The 23,826-nt window shown below is 44.6% G+C and overlaps 1 protein-coding gene across 6 annotated transcripts in view; it reads left to right on the top strand.

The window, feature by feature from the left end:
- The window catches only part of PPP6R3 (protein phosphatase 6 regulatory subunit 3), a 79,361-nt gene extending 55,768 nt beyond the window's left edge, over positions 1-23,593 (top strand). For 4 of the 6 annotated variants that reach the window (XM_006102470.3, XM_023743846.1, XM_023743848.1 and 1 more), the window contains 9 exons: positions 2,047-2,144; positions 3,962-4,016; positions 5,049-5,179; positions 9,324-9,445; positions 11,752-11,905; positions 13,400-13,506; positions 15,169-15,319; positions 18,488-18,607; positions 22,093-23,593. In XM_006102470.3, the coding sequence (XP_006102532.1) occupies positions 2,047-2,144; positions 3,962-4,016; positions 5,049-5,179; positions 9,324-9,445; positions 11,752-11,905; positions 13,400-13,506; positions 15,169-15,319; positions 18,488-18,607; positions 22,093-22,144 (990 nt within the window). In that variant the 3' untranslated portion in view covers positions 22,145-23,593. The remainder of the gene's footprint in view (positions 1-2,046; positions 2,145-3,961; positions 4,017-5,048; positions 5,180-9,323; positions 9,446-11,751; positions 11,906-13,399; positions 13,507-15,168; positions 15,320-18,487; positions 18,608-22,092) is intronic. The other 2 variants (XM_023743844.1, XM_023743843.1) reach the window with 2 other exon arrangements.
- The last annotated feature ends 233 nt before the right edge of the window (positions 23,594-23,826 follow it).

Here is a 23,826-nt window from a genome sequence, read left to right as displayed (position 1 = left end):
GAAGCTATAATAGACTTAGCATTAATGAGGACTAACAATACAGTATAACAACTATTTATACAGCATTTACATTGTGTTAGGTATAAGTAACCTACAGGTGAATTAAGGTGTGCAGGAGGATGTGCATGTTTTACATGCAAATACTCTACACAGTTATGTAAGGGACTTGAACATCCTCGGATTTTGGTATCCAAGGAGGTCCAAGGACCAATCTATGGATACTGAGGGATGATTGTATGTACATAAATGTAGGCATTGACATACACATTTATAATACATTTAGAATTTGCATTCTGTTTATGAAGCAGCTAAAACATCAGGAAGCATTTAAAGGAATACTTTTGGTAATATTTCTTCCCTTTTACACCCAAAAGACTTACAATAGGATCTCCAGAAGTACATACATACATACATACATAAATAAATAAAGGGAAAAAAACAGTCGAACACAATAATTGAGAAGGACCTTTTCCCTGTGTGACCAGATTTCCTATAAACTCAGAGCCTGGGCTATGCTGCTTGCTCTCTCAGAAAGACGACTCATTCTCTGGCACGTCTTTGAAGTTACCAAGCATTATTTTAACTTGTAAAAGACAGCTGGTTTATTCCTTTTTGATTTAATGAATTGCCATGCTACACATCATATTTTCCAATAACGTATTCAAGACTCGGTCCCAGATTCCCACAACCCAGCCTTGGTGTGCCTTCCTAGTAGCTGCCTGCAAGGCTGGCCCTGTGCCCCATGTGCTCATAGAGTGTCATGTCTGGGCAAGAAGGGACCGCCTGACAGTGTGAGAACGAACAGAGATGGCGGTGGGTATCTGGAGTTAAAGCAAAAGGTGAGGTTTTAGGTTGCAGGAAAGTAGATAAAGTTTTTTTCAGACCTAAAAGGCCTTCCAAAGCCAAATATAAGGTTTATTTTTTAATTACCCACAACTTGGATTATTCATGCCATAATTCCCTGCTCCCAGAATGAATGACCAGGAAGGAAGGGCAGGGCATGTCTGCAGCAATTTGCAGGATGGAATCCACGATCTCTGCTCAGAGAGGACTGACTCGGCTACAGCCTCCCTCCCAGCAAGTGGCCTCAGGAATGATGCCTCTAGTTCAGCCACCACCTGCTGTTCATGCCCCTTGTGTGGGACTCACCTGCAGGAAAGAGTGCTCTTACCTGTCCACAGGCATCACACACATTGTTTTTCGTCTCCATATTTATTGTTGGGGTAGAGTGAGGAGTGGTACTTGCTTATATTCATAAATTCTTTACTCCTGATCCATAGCATAGAACACACTCCCTGTTTCACTTGCCCTGGCCTTGCTTGTTCTTTTAAATTAGAATATCAACATTTTTGTGGAGTTCATTTTAACATTCCCCCATTTTCCACCTAAGAAAACCTACGTGAGCTGGGCTCTCTAGAAGTGGTGTAGGAAACAGTGTTGTAGACTTTTCAGAGTGGTTTCCGATTAGTACTAGAACTTTCTGTCCTCTCTCTAAGGTAGGTAGGATAGAAGTTAATTTTATACTCGTTCCAACCTCTAAAACTTTAATCTTTTTCTTTTTTAAATGAACATTGTGTTTGTAGGGTCGTGGATGTTCTCTAATGCTGTGTGGTTGTAATGGGATGGGGCAGGGGACGCAGGGAGGGAGGGTAGGTGGTCACTTGTTTGATCTTAATGAGAAGGTTGGTGGTGTCCAGAGGTAGCCAGTACACCTTATAATTTCAGACTGTCACATGTCACTTGAATCATCTCTTTCAACTAGACAACCCAATCCTCTCTCAAGATAATTTGCAGTAGGAGACAGAGTGGTCCCTTAACATTTATTACAGTGACATATGCATTAGAATGACTTGTGGACCAAATTCCAAACATTTCCTCTTGGGTAAATTATGTCTGAAATTATTTGAAATTTTTCTTAGAAAACACACCAACTTTTAAAGCCCTATGGCTAGATAAATAAGGTGGTTTCTGAAACACAGTGGGCAAGTAGTCTGTAGAATGTCATTAGAATCATTATATCACTGTCACTGGTCCTGGGGTTGCCAGGCCTTTTCTGATTATCAGATGCAACAAATGACGTCCAATTTTATTGACCAGTTTGGCTTCAACGATGAGAAGTTTGCAGATCAAGATGACATTGGCAAGTGAGTATATTTTCCTGCTTCCATAATTGTGTCGTATGCTCTTGCTCTTTGTGAGACATTTTGTGATTTTCCTGGATTCTTGGAACTTGTCTGCACCCATGAGTCAGGAGGAACTTACCCTTCCAGATTAGTTCTAACCTGTCAGGCCCTGCAGCACCCAAAGGACAGGGAGGAATTAGATAGTCTCCCACTAAGAGGGATTGCCTTTGGGCTTGACCTATTTCACAGAAGTTTATTTTTACTAAAACTTAATTCATTCTGCTGCTCTTCAGTCATTAGAGTTAGGTGGCAGAACTAAAGCAGGAAATCCCTGTGTTACTTCCCAGGCCTGAGCAGCACCTTCCCTTACAGCACACAGTGAGGGTGCAGGAGCAGCTCCACCCCTGTGTTCCCTTCTCTAGGGTACTCACCATAAGGCAGAGTTGGGTTTTTTGCAAGAGCCAGGCAGCCAGACCACTCATTCTGCAGTCAGGGTAAGAGGAGCACAGCAGGGGGCATTGCTGGTGCTGTAGAAAACTAACAGATAGAAGCTGTGTGGGTGATCCTCAGAAATGGAAACAGACGGTCTAGCATCTTCCCTGGGGGAATAAAGTGTTTCAGAGACGGGTAGCATGGCTCATTGAAAACAAAGTTTTGAATGTTGGATGGCTGTTCTCACAGGAGACTCCCTGACGACGCTCAGGAATACCAGATTGTTGTGGTTCCTCAAAATAGTTTGTGGAACTACAGCCAGTGGAGGCTGTTGTCTATCACAGCTACAGTTTAGGCATGGGAGAAGCTAAAAGACATTCCAACTCACTGTAACTGCCATTCAAGGCCACGTTGGCACCCTGCGCTTCAGGCTCCACTGTCAGCCGCAGGGGTGGAAAGCTGTCAATAGCCCTGAGCAATCCAAAGGGAGCGTTCATGTCTGACCCCTAGGGGTGCACACACTGGAATCTGCAGGCTCCCCACACAGCATCTCTGCACATGCCTGTCTGCACTCATTAAATGCCACTTGTTAGGATTCCATACTCTCTTTAAAATTGGTATTGGGGGACTTAAAAAATAAAATAATGGTTGATTAGACTAGATCTTTTAAGATGATAAGATAGCCCCACCTGTTAAAAAATTATGTTACCAGGCTCTGAAATTTTTTACTCCTTGCTTTCTTCCTAATGCCGTATTCAAGCCTAAGATTTCAGGGCCATCTGTGTCTTTCATACATGAATTTGGCTGTACCTGGAGAACTTGTGTGTGCTTTTTATGTTTTGACTTATTTCTTTGTGAGTAACCTTTTCCTGGTTATGGAGCCATAGTTGTCCATGGATGTTAAAAATCTTTTATAGGATGTCTTTGAGGGTGTGTTTATTGTTTCTCAAAAGGCTTCTATTTCAGCCTTCCCATTTAAAAAAAAATATTCTCTCTTTTTAAAATATTTTTTTGTTGATTTTTAGAGAGAGAGGAAGGGAGAGGGATAGAAAGAAACATCAATGAGAGAGGACGCCATTGATTGGCTGCCTCCTGCACAGCACCCCCACTAGGGATTCAGCCCGCAATCTGGGCATGTGCCCTGATTGGGAATTGAACTGGCAACCTCTTAGTTCCTGGGTCACCACTCAACTGCTGAGCCACACCAGCTGGCCAGCCTTCCCATTTTATATAAATCCCTTAATTCCAAAGGAGGGGGTATCATTTAATGCAAGAAGAGTATGTGTTCTTTTAATGTATGCAGATTTTAATGATAGTGTAAATATTTTAAATTTGGAAAATTTTATGAATACTGTTTCTGTGAGTCTAGATAATTAACTATTTCTACACTTACATTTTGTTTACAGTGTTTCTTTTGATCGGGTATCAGACATCAACTTCACCCTCAATACAAATGAAAGTGTAAGTATTAACTTAGAAGTGGGAACTGGGTGAGTCAGGCTGCATTTGGGTGCTGTGTACATCAGGGGCTCTGGGCCAGCAAGCTTCATCTTAGATTGGTGCTTTTTCACCCACTCACATGGCCTGCCTGGCCCTGTGGCTAAGGTGCAGCAAGGCTAATAAAACCAGGTCACTTGTGATTGCAGTGTAGACCTTTAGCTTCAAAGAATGCAGTTTGATGCTAGCCTGCTGCCTTTTTCTGCTGTATGTCAGCAGAACTTGGGCCAGATCAGCACCAGCCTCTTAGCCCCAAGCAGTTCTGAAACATCAAGTCACCCACATCAACTGATCTAGTGGATTAGTGTCGCTTGAATGGACACAGTCTTTGTTGTTGTTAATCCTCACCTGAGGATATTTTTCCATTGGCTTTTTAGAGAGAGTGGAAGGGGGGGGGTGGGAGACAGAGAGAGAGAAACATTGATGTGAAAGAGACACGTCGATTGATTGCCTCCCGCACAGGATTGAGCCTGCATCTGAGTAATGTGCCCTTCACCAGAATTGAATCTGGGACCCTTCAGTCCGAGGGCTGATGCTCTAGCCACTGAGCCAAACCGACTAGGTGACACATTCTTGAATTTTAGGTTGATCAGTATGAGAGACCACTGGTTTATTGGCTGATGTGATAAGGTAGAAAGTGCTGGCTCCAGTTGGTGCCCATCACTGCTTAGCTGGACTGGAAAAGCTGAGGAAATACAGGTTGCTTTTTGTGTTCCGACAGACCTGAGACTGCATCGCAGGCAGGCGGGGTGTTTTACTAGATGAACGTGAGTCCACAAGGACAGTCCTGGCTTGTATGCTAGTTTTGAATCTAGTCTTAGTAGGGAACTTTTTGTCATTACTTCCACAGAGGCTGACATTAGATATTTGCATTTTATTTTGGTGTATGTGAGCAGCACTGTTTTTTTAAAGGAAATAGAAGAATGCAGTTTACATTGTTCACTTTGGGAGATTTGAGCTTTAAATTTTGTTCTTTTCCTCCTCATTTTTATTTAGGGAAACATTGCCCTGTTTGAAGCATGTTGTAAGGAAAGAATCCAGCAGTTTGATGATGGCGGCTCTGATGAGGAAGACATCTGGGAGGAGAAGCACATTGCATTTACACCAGAATCCCAAAGACGGTCCAGGTAAAGCAGAGTCTGTTCCATTAGCAATAATATCCAGTGCGTAAAGCAAAGATTGTTAACGTGTCCTCTCCAAGCATGTATATCTGACCTGGAAACCAAAGCTTTTGTCATGATCAGAAATACCCTGGATAACTGCTGTGAGCTGGTGCTAGTACTCCCATCTGTAGGGTGATAGAATGGACGAGTCAAGGTGACCTGCTTGAAAATGCTGGGTGTGCCTTTGTGTAGTTCGTGAAAAGTTGTGACATAGCCTCTCCTGACTGGGAAATGATGCCTGGGAATGTGGTCACAGGTGCTTTGAAGAACTGTTCCTCACCAGTAATAGCAGCAGCAGCTGGGTTATGTGTTGTTCCTTACACAGACAGCGTTTCCCCAAGGACGGAGAAGTTGTTTCTAAAAGCTAATCTAACTTGGGGAGACAGACTCATGTCAATTGATACCCATCAGAATTAGTTCAGTATTTTTTCTCCCCCAAATGTGTAAGTCACTATATCATAGGAACCTAAATAGATTTGCTTCTGTACACAGGGAGTTCTTGTTATCTGAGTATTCATTGTCAGATCTTTATAGTTAAGTGAACAACAGCTGAATGTTGGTGTACCTAATAACAGCTTCAAAGTACATGGAGAAACACTGATCAAACTGCATGGAGAAGCAGACAAATCCATAGATATTGATAAGACAATAGGCAGAAAACAGTCCTACCAAACAGTCTGGTCTTCTGGACATTCGTGAAGCACTCCAGCCAACAGCAGCAGGACAGGCATTCTCTTCAAGTGCACAGGAAAGAGTTATTCAGGGAGACTGTACCTGGGCCATAAAGCAAGTTTCAGTAAATTCCAAGGTTTCAAGTCATACAGAGCGTGTTCTCTGACGCCAGTGCACTTAAATTAGAAAGATGCAGAAAGGTCTCTAGAAAGTCTCCAGGAGTGTGGAAACTAAATAACTCGTAACGAGTTAAAGAAGAAATCAAAAGGAAAATTACACCGTATTTTGAATTGAAAGAAAATAAAAACAGAATATCAGAATTTGGAGGGTGCAGCTACACAACACTTGAAGGGACCATTTTAGTCCTAACTGGTTATTTTTTCAAAAAAGAAGCATCTTAAATCAATGATCTCATCAAACAGAAAAACAGTAGAGAAAAATTGTTATCAAAAGTTATAAGATTAATTAAATTGATATACCTCTAGATAGAACGATCAAGAAAAAGAAGTTACAAATTACTGATATCAGGAATGAGAGACGTGACATCATTACACACTCCACAGATACTAACTAAAAGGATAATAAGAGAATCTTATGAATAGCTCTATGCCAGTAACTCTGACAACTAAGATAATCTTTGAAAGATACAAACTACCAAAGCTTGAGCAAAAAAGATAATCAGATGAGTCCTGTATCTATTAAAGACCTTTCTGGTGAATTCTCGTAAACATTTCAGGGAGAAATTATACCAGTTCTATACACGAACTTCCAGAAATTTGACAGGGAGGGTATAGTACCTATCTCTATGAGATATTCTTTAATCTTTACCCAAGGATATGTTTATTGATTTTAGAGAGGATGGAAGAGAGAGAGAGAGAAACATTGATGTGAGAAAGAAACATCAACTTGCCTTTTGTAAGCACCCTGACTGGGAACAAACCCACAACCTAGGTATGTGCCCTGACCAGGAATTGAACCCACGACTTCCCAGTGTCTGGGATGATGCTCCAACCAATTGAGCCACACTGGCTAAAGCCAAAAAGTCCTTTTTAAAACTTTAGTAAATAAATGTGATAATAATATATTAGGGCCAAGCAGGGTTTATTCCAGGAATACTGAGTTGGTTTGGTTTAACATTTGAAATTCAGTCAATAAGCATGTGGCTGAATCCATCATGAGACTTCCTAAGAATTCTCAGCAAACTGGAGATAGAAGGGAATTTCTTCAACCTGATTAAAATCTTCTACAGTGAACCTGCAGTTAGCATCATTTTTTTAAAAATATATTTTACTGATTTTTTTACAGAGAGGAAGGGAGAAGGGATAGAGAGTTAGAAACATCGATGAGAGCCCCAACCGGTTTGGCTCAGTGGATAGAGCATCGGCCTGCAGACTCAAGGGTCCCAGGTTCGATTCCGGTCAAGGGCATGTACCTTGGTTGCAGGCACATCCCCAGTAGGGGGTGTGCAGGAGGCAGCTAATCGATGTTTCTCTCTCATCGATGTTTCTAACTCTCCATCCCTCTCCTTTCCTCTCTGTAAAAAATCAATAAAATATATTTAAAAAAAAAAAAAAAAGAAACATCGATGAGAGAGAAACATCCATCAGCTGCCTCCTGCACACCCCCTACTGGGGATGCGCCCGCAACCAAGGTACATGCCCTTGACCGGAATCGAACCTGGGACCCTTCAGTCCGTAGACCGACGCTCTATCCACTGAGCCAAACCGGTCAGGGCATTCTAAATGGTAAAAGACCAGAGGATTTCCCTTTAAGATCAGGAATAAGAGATGTATATTTGTTCTCACCACTGCTTTTCAATATTGTGCTGGAGGTTCTAGCCACTGCAGTAAGTCAGGAAAAAGAAAAGGCACCTAGGTTGGAAAGGAAAAAGTAAAAATATATCCACAGACAGCATGACTGTCAATGCAGAAAATTTACTGGAATCTACAGAAAGACGACTCGGACACTTAAGTGGCTTTAGCAAGATTGCACAATACAAAGTCCATAAAATAGTATTTCAGCACATTGCAACAAACAGAATCAAAATAGCTACACAATACTATTCAGAATAACAGCAAAGTATTAAATGTATAGGGATAAGCCTGGCAAAAGATGTGTAAGACCTGTACACTGAAAATTATAAAACAGCTGAAAGAAACCAAGACTTGATCAATGATAAATGTTTATGAATTAGAAGACTCAACATAGTTAAGAGTTCAGTTTTCCCCAAATTGGTCTCGATTCAGTGCAATCCCAAACAAAATCGTAACAAGTTTTTTGGTAGCTGTTGACAAGTTGATTCTTAAACTCACGTGAAAATACAAAGGATCTGGAATAGCCAAAACAGCTTTCATACAGGACGAAATTGGAGACCAACACAACCTGGTCTCAAGTAACTGAGACGAGAACTGGACTGAGGGACAGAATGGAGCCCATAAGTAGATACATAGACAACTGGTTTTGATGGAGGTGCTATGGCGGTTCAGTGGAGAAAGGGTGGACTTTGGAACAAACCATGCTGTGTATGCAAAAGAACAGCTCAATGCGTACTTCAGAGCTCAAAATGGGCCATAGCCCTAAGTGTACAACTATAAAGCTTATACTAGAAAACCTTCGTGACCTTGGGTTAGGCAAAGATCTCTAAGATACAACACTAAAAACACTATGCATGAAAGAAAATGTTTAGTGAGTTTAAATTTATCAAAACTAAACACTTCTACTCTTCAAACGACACTACTAAGAGAATGAAAGGACAAAGTAGCCCTAACTGGTTTGGCTCAGTGGATAGAGCGTCGGCCTGCGGACTGAAGGGTCCCGGGTTCGATTCTGGTCAGGGGCATGTACCTTGGTTTTGGACACATCCCCAGTAGGAGGCGTGCAGGAGGCAGCTGATCGATGTTTCTCTCTCATAGATGTTTCTAACTCTCTATTCCTCTCCCTTCCTCTCTGTGAAAAATCAATAAAATATATTTAAAAAAAAAAAGGACAAAGTATACACTAGGAGGAAAACACTGCAGTCGCATGTCTGAAAAAAGAATTTGTAGGAGAGGCTCTGAAGCACTCAGAACTATCACGAGAAAGAAGACAGTAACCCAGTTTTCAAATGCACTGAAGACAAGCAAAAACTTCAGGAAAGAAGGTATGTGGGTGGCAAAGCAGCAGGAAAGAGGAGCTCAGCACCCTTGGTCAGTAGGAAAGTCAGGTTGACACACACAAGGTACCTTTGCACACCTGTCGGAGGCTGCTGCTAGGTTGTGCTCCACATCTTTAAGCCAAGGATAAGGCAGCACAATTACAGAGCAGAGTCTTAATGAAGTGATGTCAGACAGATGAGCTCCTGATAAGTGCAATGTGGTTTTCTGTTGTCGAATGACCTGTAGAATTTTCTGGTGGCTGATAGGCGGCATTAAGTCATTTTGGCCCCTTTTTTCCTTAGCTCGGGGAGTACAGACAGTGAGGAAAGCACAGACTCTGAAGAAGAAGACGGGGCAAAACAAGACTTGTTTGATTCCAGTAGCGCCAACACAGAGGACAAGATGGAGGTGGACCTCAGTGAGCGTGAGTCACCTTTTTCTTCCGAGCACATGTGTTGATCTGTGTTGAAATAGTCCTTGAGACGCATGTCATTTGATCCTGCAGGAAGAAGCAGGTCACACTTCTAATGGTGGCACTGCTGCTTCCCTTGGTGTGGAAACACCTGTGTGAGTCTGCAGAGGGGCCATGGCACACGGTGTCCTCTGGGTGCTTGTGCTGAAGAGGAGAGGCCACAGCTGTGGAAAGATGAGCCGGTGTTGTCATTTGTAGAATCATGAATGCACTGAGCCAGACGAAACACCTTAAAGCTTAAACAGTTTTAAATGGGGTTTTTCAGAGTTTATTTGTGACTCTTGAAACCCTAAAACTCCCTTATTTATGTCCTGCTACTTGCTAAAAAGACTTGTGTTAGCTGGCTTATTAAAATTAGTTAACTTCTAAGAGTTTCAGGTGAGATTTCCAAGCATTAGGTATCGTCCCTTCTTGGTATCAGTGCAGCCCTGCCACACTCACCCAGACTTAAGGGCAGGAAGCATGGAACAGACCCTAATTCAATGCCTACGACCTGCAGGCCCTCACTGAATCCTCAGCTGAACCTCAGTAAGTGGATAGTCCCTATCGGAATTAAACGGGTGGGGAAACGCAGGCTTGGGGAAGTTAAGTAACTTGCCCAAAGTCACAGTAAGGTCTTTAGAACTGGAACATTTCTGTTGTACACGGGTGCTTCCCAGTCTCATGCCTCTAGGATAATCTTCCTAACAGCTGGCAGATTCCCTAGCCGAGCATGCCTCCCTACAGCCTAGAGGTCCCCCGTGTGCTAGGAAATAGCCCTGAGAGAGAACAGAGGTTCCACACCGGCTGAGAGGATTGGGGATTCAGCATAAGCACTGGGAAGGGAAAGCATGGTGTGCACTGAACTCAAGTAACAGCCTCTTGTCATCTGAAGGGGCACATCTCTGAGGAGGTGGCATTTAAACAGCCCTGCGGGTCAGATCCAAAGTTGGCAGGCAGGTGGCATGGTGACAGGCACCGCAGATAGGAATCAGATGCCCATGCAGATCCCGCCATCCCCACCCACCTCTGAAATCAGCCCGTGTCTGCAGGACTTAAAAGTAAATAAAGCTCCTCTCTGTGCTCTCAAGCTTCACTTCTGACACCAGCTGGTGGGCTTTCCCACACGGACCACATCTCCAGCCCCAGCTGGGTGTCCTCCAGTTCAGTTCGGATACTGTCTCTCTGGAATTGGGGTGGATCTCCCAGGGGAAGGCTCGCTTCTGCAGCCTTCTCCCACTTCAGATGCCAGTCACAGTGAGACACGGGCCCTTTGTACTTCCAACCAACCAGCTATAAATCGGGAGTTCCTGTGACCTCTTTGGGTTCCATTATAGCTCACAGAACTCAGAAGAGCACTTGACGTACTACTACCAATTTATCACAAAGACTATTGTAAAGTATACAAAGGAACAGCCAGGTGAAGAGATGAGTAGCAATCTGAAAGGGTCCTGAGCACAGGAGCTTCTGTCCCTGCGGAATTTGTCATGGGCCACCCCAGAAGCTCTGACCCTGCAGCGTGGGTTTTTATAGGGGCTCCATGAAGTAACTGATTAAATCATGGCCATTCATGATTAGCTCAACTCCCAGCCCCTTCTCCCTCCTACAAAGTGACTTCCCTTGGCGTCCAGCCACCAATCAGCTCATTAGCATACAGAAGAAACCATTTCTGAGATGAGGATGACAGAGGAGGGACAAATACATTGCTTGGTGTCAGGAGACTAACTCCAGGAGATTGCAGCGGGGCCCTTAGTCCCTTAGCAGTGAGACATGGGACCGGATGCGGATTAGGAAGCATTAAGGTTGTTTCCAACTTACTGCAGTTGAATGAATAGCCAAAATATTCTTTATTTTTAATAAACTTCTATTTTGGAATAATTTTAGATTTACAGAAAAGTTACAAAGATTTTACAGGGAGTAGCTTCCTTCACTCATCTTCCTAACAATGTTCCTATGACCTTGGTACACTGGTGAAAACTAAGCCGTTAGATTAGCATATTTTTGTGTAGCTTTGCATCTTTGATATTTCTACTGGGAAAAATCTCAGTGGGAATTGCTAAGGCTCAGAAGGCACTGCAGTTTGTAGGCAGGTGGATGCTGTGCCACTGCCCTCCAGGTGGTGGTGCCCTACCCTCCTACCCAGTGACTGTGGGGAAAGGGGATGCCTTCCCCCACATCTCCCATCTTTTTTTAATCATTGCCAGTCTGTTTCTGTAAAATATCTTGTGTTATATTAAACTACTGAAGTGTTCTCAAAATGAAATTCCTCCTCTCTTTAGCACCTAACTGGTCAGCCAACTTTGATGTCCCCATGGAGACAACCCACGGTGCTCCCTTAGACTCTGTGGGCTCTGACGTCTGGAGCACAGAGGAGCCGATGCCAGCTAAAGAGACAGGCTGGGCCTCTTTCTCAGAGTTCACGTCTTCCCTGAGGTGAGCATGGGTACCAGCTCTCCACACCTTCCCATACGAGAACTGTGGGATGATGTGCTTTGCCGTAGGCACCACGCACCATTCCAGTTGGATGTGGTGACTTAAACAAGACTAAAAATCCACACGAGGAGATACTGCCATAGCTCTGAGTTGCCAGAACAACAGTTACCACCCTCCTTCCTGTCACCAGAGCAAGCTGGGAAAGAAGGGAGGGAGTAGATCCTGCACCAGCAGCTTGGGAAGACCTGGCCCCAGGTAGCGAGTGGACAGGGTGCTGATGAAGATGGCATCTCCCAGGCCTGCTCTGGCCCCACTGAGCTGTCGGGACAGGACTGAGGAGAGAGGACTGGGGGGAAGCCAAGGAACTGAGAGGCCCTTCTCTGTGGAACATGATAGAACAACGCCAAATGTGACTCGAATTTAGTGATAGCATGGACTTGTATCTCACTTGTAGCTCAGCTAGTGCTGTAAATTAAGGGGAGTAGTCTTATTTGTATTTTCTCTTTAAAATATATATACATATGTTTTTTAATTGACATTTTAGAGAGAGGAAGGGGAGAGGGAGAGAAACATTGATTGTCTGCCTCTTCCACATCCCCTACTGGTGATCAAGCCTGAAACCCAGGCATGTACTGACTGGGAATCGAACCAGTGACCTTTTGGTGCATGGATCGATGCTCAACCACTGAGCCACACACCAGCTGGGGTTATTTGTATTCTCGATGACAGCAACCTGTTATTTCGTAATTTTCCTGAACAATATTGTCAGCATTTGAGTATTTACCATGGAATTCATGTCTTGTTAGGCTTAGTTTGATTTGTAGAACATTGTTTTATTTTGTCTACTGAAAAGGTGAGTGAGCAGCTACCATCTTAGACAATTGAAAGAAACCCATGTTGCTTTATAGCAACTCTAAGTAATTGGTAGTAAGTAAGCTACTATTCAGTGATAAAGTAAAATTGGTGGAAAATGTCTCCAAATTATGAATTATTTTACCAACCTCACTCCAGTCCAGAACAGTCAGGTTTCCACCTCCTGCTTTTCTCTGTATCTTTCTCGCTGGGTGATAGAGACTGTTGAAGCCCCTCACTTCCCTTCCCCTTGTGTACAGCTCGCGTTTTCTCAGTCAGTGTCCTAAGAGGGGGGGCGCTCCGGCAGTTAGCCTCTACTTAAGTCAGGGTTTCTGTAGAACAGACACGGAGATGCAGGTGCTGCTGTGCAGCGTGCACCATTGCTGTCCCGGCCCTGGGAGCTGGTGATTGTGGTGAGGTAGAAGCTGGGGCCTCTGGGGCCTGGGAGAAGTTCCTGCGTTACTGCCTTGCCGAGTGTGCAGATACTTGCTGCCTAAGCGTAGATCCTTGTATCCCTGGAGTCTGTAACCAACTGCTGGTGCCTTCCCAGCAGGCGGAACTGATTTTCAAAGGATTTTTTGTGAATAATGGTAACAGAAGGCTATTACCCACTGCTAACGTGAATTTTCTCTTTTCTAAAAGTACAAAAGAGTCTTTAAGGAGTAATTCTCCAGTGGAAATGGAAACCAGCGCTGAACCAATGGACCCTCTGACTCCCAGTGTCGCTGCGCTGGCCGTGCAGCCAGAAGGTGGGTGCAGAGAGCCTGGGTGCACATCCCGTGGGCCGTCATTTTGTGGCTGTTCAAGCCTTAACCCTTTGCGGTCCAGTGTTATTTTTGGAATTCAAACAGTCTGGTCCAAATTAATTGACGGGATTGAATGTTGAACTTTTTAATGTTCTTACTGCTCGACGTTGGACCTGCTCCTAGCGCCTGGTCTGTTGAGTCAGCCTCGAGGTTGGACCGAAAAGGGTTAATGTATGCTTAGTGTTCTAGATTTGAAAAGGTGACTATCCCATAGGTTTTTAGTAAAACCAGACTTGACTCTCTGTTCTTGGGCTCAAGAGCTCAAAGTAGCCAGGAAAATGAAATGGTAGGTCTCATGTTCACTGGGAAACTGAGAAAAGAAATTGGGTGCTCACTCCAGAACCACAGCATGTTGAGCTGTCAGTCACTCAGTCCCATCAATGTGCAGAAAGGAAGCAGGTCTTAGCCTCTAGTACCCGGGGAAAAAGAACCAGAGTTAACGTGCGATCCACGCCCAGCCTGTACCCTGTTCTTTTGCCCCTTGGGTACTTTGCTGGAGCATGTGTGTGTATCCGGTGTGGTTCAGGCTGTGGGCCTATTTTCTTTTCACCATATGAACAGACAAAATGGTCAAGGGGATCCAGTGAGTTTTCTTGTTACTCAAAATACACACATTGTTTCTTGCATGGGCCCTGAACTGTTTTCAATCTGAAGAACAGGACTTAGGGAGGTGGGGGAAAGGGAGGCGGTTAGTGAATGGATGTGAGGGAAAATTGGTGGTATGTGGAGGGAACAAAGAAGTAAGTTCTGTGAGGCAGGAGCTGGATGGAGGAAAAGGGGGGACATATATAATACTCTCAACAATAAAGATTAAATAAATCAAATAAATATTAGAAAAACAAGTAAGTTCTTAGAGAAAGGAGGATGCAGTAGAGGGCACATGAACCAAGGGGCAGGGAAAAGTAATAAAACCAGTACTAATACTGCTTCTATTTGTCATTCTATTAAACATTTTGTATAGATGACCTTACTTTATCTTTCAACAATTCTGTGGGTGAGATCAGTTATCCCTATTTTCTGGTTCAGAAAATTCAGGTACTTGTTAGGTGCCTTGCCCAAGGCTTATGCAGCTGGTAAGTGGCTTTTCAGTCGGGAAATCTGACTTCAGACCCGGGCTTATAAGCACTAGACCAGATGGCTCCCTATGATGTAAGAAATAAATCATCCACCAGGAACCACAAGTAAGTAACTTGGGAAAAAAGGATAGGACCCAAGTGGGGTAACTGAAGAAAGAGGTGAGTGAGGACAGGGCAGTGGATACCCTGTGTGTACTGTGGATGGAAGCGGGGGGCTAGACTCTGTCGCTGCCTCCTGCCCCGTACTGTGGGCTGGAGAACATTAGGAACAGCAGGGTCTGCTGGGGAAAGCTGGGTGTGTGAGCTCATAAGACAGGGTACTCACTGGTCCTGTGCTGTAGCAGACGTCTCCATTGGGCATTGCTAAGAAGCCTGTGCCCATCAAGAATTGTCCAAGGCAACAACGGGCAAACCATCTCACCCTTGAAGCAGGAGAATGTCACATTGGGTGGATGGGTCTGCACAGAAGAGGGGTGACAGTTCTTGTTTGGTTGTGGTGTGGATGACCATCAGCTGTGTGTTTTTTCAGTGACAGGTAGTGTGGCCATGGAAGCCAGCTCTGATGGAGAGGAGGATGCAGAAAGTACAGACAAGGTAACTGAGACAGTGATGAATGGCGGCATGAAGGAAACTCTCAGCCTCACTGTAGATGCCAAGACAGAAACTGCAGTCTTCAAAAGGTAACCAGGGGCGAGATCGTACTGGCAGCTTCATGTTGTTGGGAGGGTGATGGGGAGAAACCTTACGTATTAATGTCTTTAATTTGGTTCAAAGGTGGGTTCAGACATTAGCCTGACATCTTTCCAATGTCTCTGTTAAACTCTAAATCTTAATGAAGAGATGAAAAGTTTGGGTCCCCAAGTGCCCCACCCCTGTCTGGTAGTATTTAAAAGACTGTAGTTTCAGTCTAGCAGATTCAAAATACCCGAGTGTAAGAAATTGGTGAATCTAGTTACAGGGGAAATTGACTTGTATACAGCCCATTACAAAGGTTCAGTATCATACTGATCACTTTCTTCAGACATCATGCAGTCTTTAGAATTCAGTAGCAAAACGATAGCTTTGAAAAGGTATGAAAAAACTTCTATAAACTTGCAGAATGCACTTAAATCAGTGCTTAGAGCTTTGGTCTCCATATTGTACAGAGCATTTCACCTCACAAGAGAGGGTGCTTCCCAACTCATCATGAGGCCACTACAAAACAGCATGAGAGGAAAATGAATCGCAGGCCAATGTGTGGGCACATATGCGTAAAACTTAAAAGCTAGCACACCAAATCCAGCAATGTTTTAAGTCCTGACCAAGGATATATCTCAGGAATGTGAGAATATTGTGACATTGTAAAAATTTCAGTTGTATTTTTAAAAAGCACTTGATAAACATACTCTGAAAAATCTGGAATAATAAAGGTTGCCAAATTGCTTAGAGAACCATAAGGAAGATGAAATAAAGAGACTTGCCCTGCAAAGTCACAGCAATTAAAACTGATGTTAGCACACAAATAGGTGAGAGGCCAATGTGATGCGGGAGAGAGCCCAGTAGCCACAGGGATGGCTTATTGGGAGGCAGGGGTGGGGGGAGAGACCATGAAATCCGAGCCTTCCTGCCCTCCATTCAAAGGCAGTTAGTTCCTGGTGGGTTGAAGCTCAGTGTGGGAGACATGCACCCACATGTGGTGCTTTAACCATTCATTGATTTCCCTCAAGAACCTGAGTTCAATGAGAGTGGGTGTCCTCCCACTCTTCAGGGGAGAAAAATGAGATTGGAGTTATGTGATGTGGCCAAAGCCTCATGGTTAGGATAAAATTCAGTGCATCTTTCTGGCCTGCAGCAGAATAAGACTTCTTTTTTTAAAACAAAACAAAAACGTTCAGAAGTATAAACTATAATGCAAAGAATAGACTTAGACTGCATCAATGTTAAGAATTTCTGGCTCGCCCTAGCCAGTTTGGTTCGGTGGATAGAGCGTTAGCCTGCGGACTGAAGGGTCCCGGGTTCAGTTCCCATCAAGGGCACATGCCCAGGTTGTGTGCTCAGTCCCCAATAGGGGGCGTGCAAGAGACAGCCAATCAGTGATTCTCTCTCATCATTGATGTTTCTCTCTCTCCCTCTCCCTTCCTCTCTGAAATCAATAAAAATATTTTTTTTTAAAAAAAGAATTTCTGGCTGGTAAAGTACTGTAGACTAATTGAGGCAGATGGCAAATCGAGGGGGGTAAAGGTTACAGTATCGAAATCAACCAGAAACTAGCATTTTCTGTTTCATTCCTATAAACCAGTAAGGAAAAGATAGAAAACCCAAACCAGAAAAGGGACAAAAGATATCAGTAGGCAGTTTATAAACAAGGACATCTAAAAGGGCTTAAAAATTTAAGAAAAGATGCTCAAAAAGCAGCCGCCATCTGACACCTCTCAGAGCCTAGCAGGAATGTGTGGACAATGCTGAGTGCTGGCGGGCGCTGGGCTTCCTTGTAGATGGAAGGAAGGGTGACCGCCTTTCCACTGCTGGGAAATGGCCGGGCTGTCCCCTGTTGTACACAGAGACATGGAGGTGGAGGACAGTTCAGCACTGGTTGCTGCGAGAAGCAGGTAGAACCAGAGGTGCACGCCTTGGGGGGCACTGTCAGCAGGGCAGATGGACCTTCCAGGGTGTGCTCCTCACAGATGGTACCCCGGGTGCAGATTCAGTGCCGGTGGTGTGACTCAGTGCACATCTGCATTGACTGCATTTTATAGGAATGGAATGCAGGAGGGGCAAAAGGAGGTTTGTAGTTATGAGCACATGAAAGAGTACATGCTAGTATTATTTATTAATACTCCATCATTTCCCATACGGACAACTGTGTGACAACTCAGGGTAGCTGCTTTGCTGGTCAGGGAGTGGGAGTGGGAATGAAGAGGAGTAATTAAGAGGCAACTCAGATTGTCAACAAATCTGTAGACTTCAGGTCATTTTCCTCATCACTTGACCTACCCATCTGAAAGCCACCCCAGAAATCATCCTAAAATTAGGCTTTTCAAAGGGAACCTCCAATTTCCCTTTATTTCAGTTTAGGGGCATCTTGATTGTGTCAAAATAGAAATCCAGACAGAATAGGCAAACTTCTGAAATTTTAGCCCACAGTTGAAAGCATTTGCTACTTGTGTTTCTTCACCAAGAGCCATCTGAGGGGAAAAATAACCCTTTCATGTTCCCCATGCCCTCTGATTCCTCCAGCCCATTTCTGCCTCTTCTGGCCGCAGTTCTTGGCTCTCTTCCTTGAGGGTGTTTGTACTTCTCACTCGTGGTCGGAGGACAACTCGAGAAGGTCAGGCACCCTGGTACCTGCTCCCGTGACCTCAGCCAGCAAACTGATGGGGGTCTGTCCTACTGACGGTTTGAATGGTGGGCTCAACCCAAAAGCAAAATGCTTAACTAAAGACTCATTCCTTCAAACAGGTTCATTTGACACCTTCACCGAGTCTGCAGATTTGCTTATGTGCAGTCGTGGACATATTAGCCCCACCCCTCATTATAGGAGTGTTCTGAAACTCTTGTACATTTCTTTTCTGTTTTGCACACTTGGCGTCAGAGTGTTGAAATCCTACCGGTATGTAAGCCACAGGGGCCGTTCTTTATCAACGCCAGCTGCATCACATCGTCCCTCTCAGATCCCTCCTGCGTGATCCTCTCCTCCTGTGGTTTCCCGGTCACTGTCTGTGCCCCTGTGTCCCTCACCTGAGCATGCTCAGCCCAGGGCTTGTGACTCCATGGCAGTCATGACTCCAGAGCCATTGCATGATCCCTCCTCCTCCACTCGGCGCTGGCACTGCGGGCTCTAATGCTGCCTCTCATCCTCTTTACCGCAGCGAGGAAGGAAAACTGTCTACCTCTCAAGATGCTGCTTGCAAACATGTGGAGGAGAGCCCTGAGCCGGCTGAGGCGAAGTCTGCAGCCCCCCGGCCCCCCAGCAGTAGTCCTGAGCAGAGGTAACCACCCGCTTTCTCGGTCTGCCCAGGCCCTGCTCTGGCTTTGGCTGTTGGCTCCTGGGCACTGGGAGGAAAGTTGGCACAAGAGGGCAGGGGGAATCATTAGAATTGTCCTCGAACATTCAGTGACTCAACTCAGCACAGTAGTTTTCTCAGTCCTTATGGGATCAGGGTGATTGAGCTCAGAACTTAGAAATAGTATCTCCTTACAGCAGAAGTCGAAAGCTAACCGTTTTTGGAGATTCAGTAACATCGCTGGCTCTTTAAGAATTACCGTAAATGGCCCTAACCGGTTTTGCTCAGTGGATAGAGCGTCGGTCTGCAGTCTGGGGGGTCCCGGGATGATTCCAGTCAAGGGCATGTACCTTGATTGCAGGCATTGGGGGGTATGGGAGAGGCAGCTTATTGATGTTTCTCTCTCATCGATGTTTCTAACTCTCTATCCCTCTCCCTTCCGCTTTGTAAAAAAATCAATAAAAAAATTACCGTAAGTGGAAGGGTCTCTCATGCTGGCATCCCTCCCCCCTTGTTTGTGTGTGTTTGTTTGTTTTTGATGATAAACAAAATGCTAAGTTGAGACGGATTGAGCCCTCCAGGATTGGGTTCCCTTGGCCCTGGCAGCCAGGTTCTCATGGGCCCTGTGGAGTCATGCAGCCGCCAGCAGGAGAGGCTCCTGGTGCCTGTTCTCCTGTGGACATGCCCATGTGACACACGCAGAGAACTTCCCTGGAGACCCTTCCATCTGTGGAGCTAAATATTCTCCACCCCCTGATGAGTCCATGTGTGGTTTGATTTTTATAAAATACTTTATCTCAAGTGTGAAAATCCCACTACCAGATTTTCTTCCTGGTCACCTTTTGCTTAGGCCAGAGTCCCGCTGCCACCACATGGCCTCACAGGCTGATAGGGAGCAGCCTAGACACACACCCCAGAGCTCCCACCAGGATGGGGCCTGGTCCTGGGTCCACTGGGACTTTTCTCAGCACTTTTGATTAGATACTTCTAAGTCTGAATAATCCTTCCCTAAGGAATAAAATAACTTTTAAAGTCATTTCACAGAAGTGCTTTCTCCCTCGGCAGCCTCGGCAATTGTCTAATCATTTTAGGGGTAACATAGCCAGTGGGGCCAGCAGGGGGCACTCTCCATCCACTGGTCAGCAAATCTTTACAGCAAGCATGTCAGACTCACAGAAACTGCCTTTGTTTCTCTCATGGAAATTCTAGCCAGAATGAATGTGATTTTTAAAATGTATATTTTTTGCTTGTAAAACCAATTAATTATGAGAACTATTTGGGCATGTTGGCTCTAGTGAAGGCTTTGGGAGGAAGAGGCAGTTGACACTCCAGCTTTGGAGGATCTAGCCCCAGCTGTGCTGCTAAGGGTGAGAACAAGTCACTTTTTGCCTGGGTTTTCAATATGTTTTTGATAAAGGCCCTTTGTAGGTCTGATTCCTAATCATTTGTCATCTCCCTGGTTTCTAGTTATAATTCTCTTGATTTTGAGACCTGTCTAGAAGGCAGAATAATCCACGTCTGTCCCAGTTGGATAGTTGCTTCAGGAGTCTGGCTTTGGCCTCTCTGACATGAGAGAGAGGCACAGAAGGCTGTGGGTGCGTTTCCTTGGCTCTCTGAGTGCAGAATTGTTCGCTTCAGGAAACCCACTTGCTCCTCCCTTCGGAAAACCCTCTGGTATGAAGAGCCCCGCCTCAAATCTGCAAGGCAGAGGTGGTGGAGGAAATGTGGAGCGAACCAGTGGAGAAGCTAGCATCACTGTGTCCATATGGGCATTTGTCCTTTCGTCCTCCCTTCAGTCAATGGCTCAGTGTGGCAGCTGTTGGTCCAAGCCCGAGGAGAAAGCAGAGCAGAACAGACAGACAATATTAGGAAGCACAGAAAAGGCGATAAGAATAAACAACTGGGCAAAGGAACAGGCGTCCCATTTTAGGTAGGCTGGCGGGCAAGGTCTCTGAGAAGGTGACATTCGTGTTCTTAAAGCAAATGGCAGTGCTGAAGATAAGAGCCATTTGGGACTTCCCCACCGTGGCTCCTGTCACAGCCAAACATTGATGGACGTGCCCTGTTGCTCGCAAAGATTTGCAGCACCACAGAATTTTATTTTTCACTACTGTTTTTTTAAATATATTTTATTGCTTTTTTTACAGAGAGGAAGGGAGAGAGATAGAGAGTTAGAAACATCGATGAGAGAGAAACATCGACCAGCTGCCTCCTGCACATCTCCTACTGGGGATGTGCCTGCAACCAAGGTACATGCCCTTGACCGGAATCGAACCTGGGACCCTTCAGTCCATAGGCCGACGCTCTATCCACTGAGCCAAACTGGTTTCGGCGAATTTTATTTTTCACTACTGTTCACCAAGCATGTCCGAGACCTGTGCCCGCCAGCATGCTAAGCACTTTGCACACGTTGTATACTCAGGAACGCCTGGCTGGGGATCATTGTCCCGCCCTTACAGGGTAAGAAATTAACTGTGGTCAGACAGCTTGTAAATGGTGAAGGCGGAGAGGGGTATGTGCCCGGCTATGTCTGCTTCCAGAACTCTAGGTTCCTATTTCTGATTTAGTGAGACATCAGCAAATATACGTAGTGTGCAGCTCCCTTCTTGGCTCTGTTACTAGCAGGCTTCAAAAGCATCCCGTTTTGAAGGTCCGTGCTAGTTCAGAAGTGCTGTGTGCTTCCCAGTTTGGCCTCCAAGCATCCTCTTGCCCAGCTCCGTCAGATTTGGTAACGCCATCCGGAGCATCTGACATGTCCAGGTTGTCGTTCTGGCGGAAGGCAGGCAGACGTTCTGGTTCTGTCAGCACTTTGTCCAGGTAGTGCCACCTCTTCCCTCCCCACGGTCTCCTCACCTTGGCTTTGTGGGAACATTTGTTACAGTGCACACCTGTTCCTGTTGATTTGAGAGGAAGAAACAGGAATTTGCTGTTCCACTTAGTCATGCATTCATTGGTTGCCTCGTGTATGTGCCCTGGCCAGGGCGCTGCAGTGCATACCTTTGTTTGCAACAGTTGGTCCTGTTGACAAGCTTTTCCTTTTTTCCTCAGTAGCAGAATCCTGTTTTTCAAGTGAAATTTTATGTGGATTTCAGTACATGGAAGAGATAAGAGACTGCAGTGAAGGAGGGATGAGCAAATGGCCCCGAAGGCTCTGGGAGCAGCAGTTCAAACCGCGGACCTGGCCTGCGCCTGTGCTCCTAGTGCTGAGCGGGGCTCTTCGGGAGCCTGCTGCCCTGGCCGGTGCTGGGTAACCGAGCTTAGATGGAGCTTAAATGCTCTTCAGTAGAGTTTCTGGAGCTTTAGATAAATTAATTTATGAAGCATTTCATACACAACTACTGAGTGCCAGGCTTAGTGGTAGGCATGGCACAAACGATATTAAAATACACCTCCGCCCTGGAGAGCTAAACGAAGCTAACTTTCCGTCTCACATTCTGCCTAATGCCTCTGATACCTGTCTTACTGCGTAGGACTGACCAGCCAAGCGTACCAGGCGACACATCCGTGAACGGCCCTGTATGATGAGTGACCTCTGTGCTGCGGACTGAGGACTGCAGGCCGCCACCATTCAGGGCTCCGGGGCTTCAGTTGGGCCGCCACGCGCCCCTGCTGCCTCCCTCTGCAGGGGATCAGGACCAGCAACCTTTCTACTCGAGATGCTAAGACATTGTACAGAGAAATTGGGACGTGTACAAATATTGCATATTGACAAATACCAAGAATTTTTGCGTATGTTTATATTGTATTGTTCTAAATAATGGGTAGCCTGTGAAATAAGATCTTGCCACCCATGTAATAATAGTAGTAATACTATAGTTAAAATGGCTGTAAGAATAGTTTTATAAAAGTGAACACAGAGCTATTGTATTTGAAACATAACTATTTGACAATTATTAGTGTGACCAAAGTATTAGGCAGTTTTCATACATTTTTCACCTTGTACAAAATTCTGAATTCATTTTCTTCCAGGTCGCAAGGAGTAAGTAGTGGGATTGGAATGCCCTCTGAGTGTTATTTTGGTTGTTCTTAACTCACAAAAGTGATTTTGAATAAGAAATACTTGGTGTTCTTTTTATAACCAGTTTTTGATTGGTAACTGTTTTTTCTGTATTGTTTAAAACGGATCAAAAATGTAAGTCTATTGGTAGAGATGAGTATTTATTACTACAACTTAGTTGATGAATTGATGTTATTGTAAAGCCATATGTTCTGTTAAAGTCTTGTTTGCTTGAAATGATTATTCCTGCAGGTGAAACACTAGAATTTTTGGAGTGTACATGGCTTGTGGTTTGGTTTCTTTGTTTTTTGTTTTTGTTTTTTGTTTAGTTTTGGTAGTTCATCTGCCTTTTAACCCATTCACCAAAATTTCCCTTGTTAACAGGCATCACCAATGAACATTTCTGAGCAGTCTGCGTATTTAACATACCAAGATCATATTAGGCAAGTCCGTTGAAAAATGCTCGTGCTGCTAATGGAATTAGAGCGCGTTCATTTTACTGGCTAGTGTTTAAACCTAGAAATCAGACTGTGGCACCTCAGCATGTTAATTGTTTCCTGTGCCCTGTGAGGTTTTCACTCGTAAATTCTCAACCAGTCTATATTTTTTAGAGCTGGTCTATGTATATATATATAGTGATTATGGATACTAATTCAATGTAATTTATAATTTTCTATGTCAATATAAAAATACATCACAGCCTTCAAACAGCTGAAGCAATATGTTGTATATTGCGTACCGTCTGGTGAAAGGGTTAAATGACTTCACCTCTTGCGATTTTAGATGCAAATCAGTTTTTCATTTCTGTAATAGAAAATTATTCACCTATTTTTACATTGTTTGTTTTTCCTGACCAGTATTTAAAACCAAAAGGATATTCTGAGAAATGGCCAACAATTTTTTTAGAAATAGCCTCCCAAGCAACGTGCCTAAACATTACATTGCATATGGAAATAAAAGAATCAAACATCTGATGCCTTCTCTTTCGTTCACTTTCCCATTGTGAGTGATGTAGAGGCTCCTGCGAGTAGCAGACCTGGCAGAAGGGACAGTGGGGTCAGTGGTGTGCCTGGGGCAGGCTGCGTGTGCCCTCGGCCTTTGTGCGTCTCCTCCCTCCTCAGGAACCTCTGTTGTGGCTCCTCTTCCAAGAGACTGTCTCGTGTGTTCCCCTCTGGATCGGGGCTTCTTCAGCTTGTCTCAAGGTTGC

Source organism: Myotis lucifugus, unplaced genomic scaffold (genome assembly GCF_000147115.1).
Source record: "Myotis lucifugus unplaced genomic scaffold, Myoluc2.0 scaffold_415, whole genome shotgun sequence".
In the NCBI taxonomy this organism is placed as follows: domain Eukaryota; kingdom Metazoa; phylum Chordata; class Mammalia; order Chiroptera; family Vespertilionidae; genus Myotis; species Myotis lucifugus.
The sequence above is the reverse complement of the archived record's forward strand: the minus strand, read 5'-3'. Positions and strand labels throughout refer to the sequence as shown.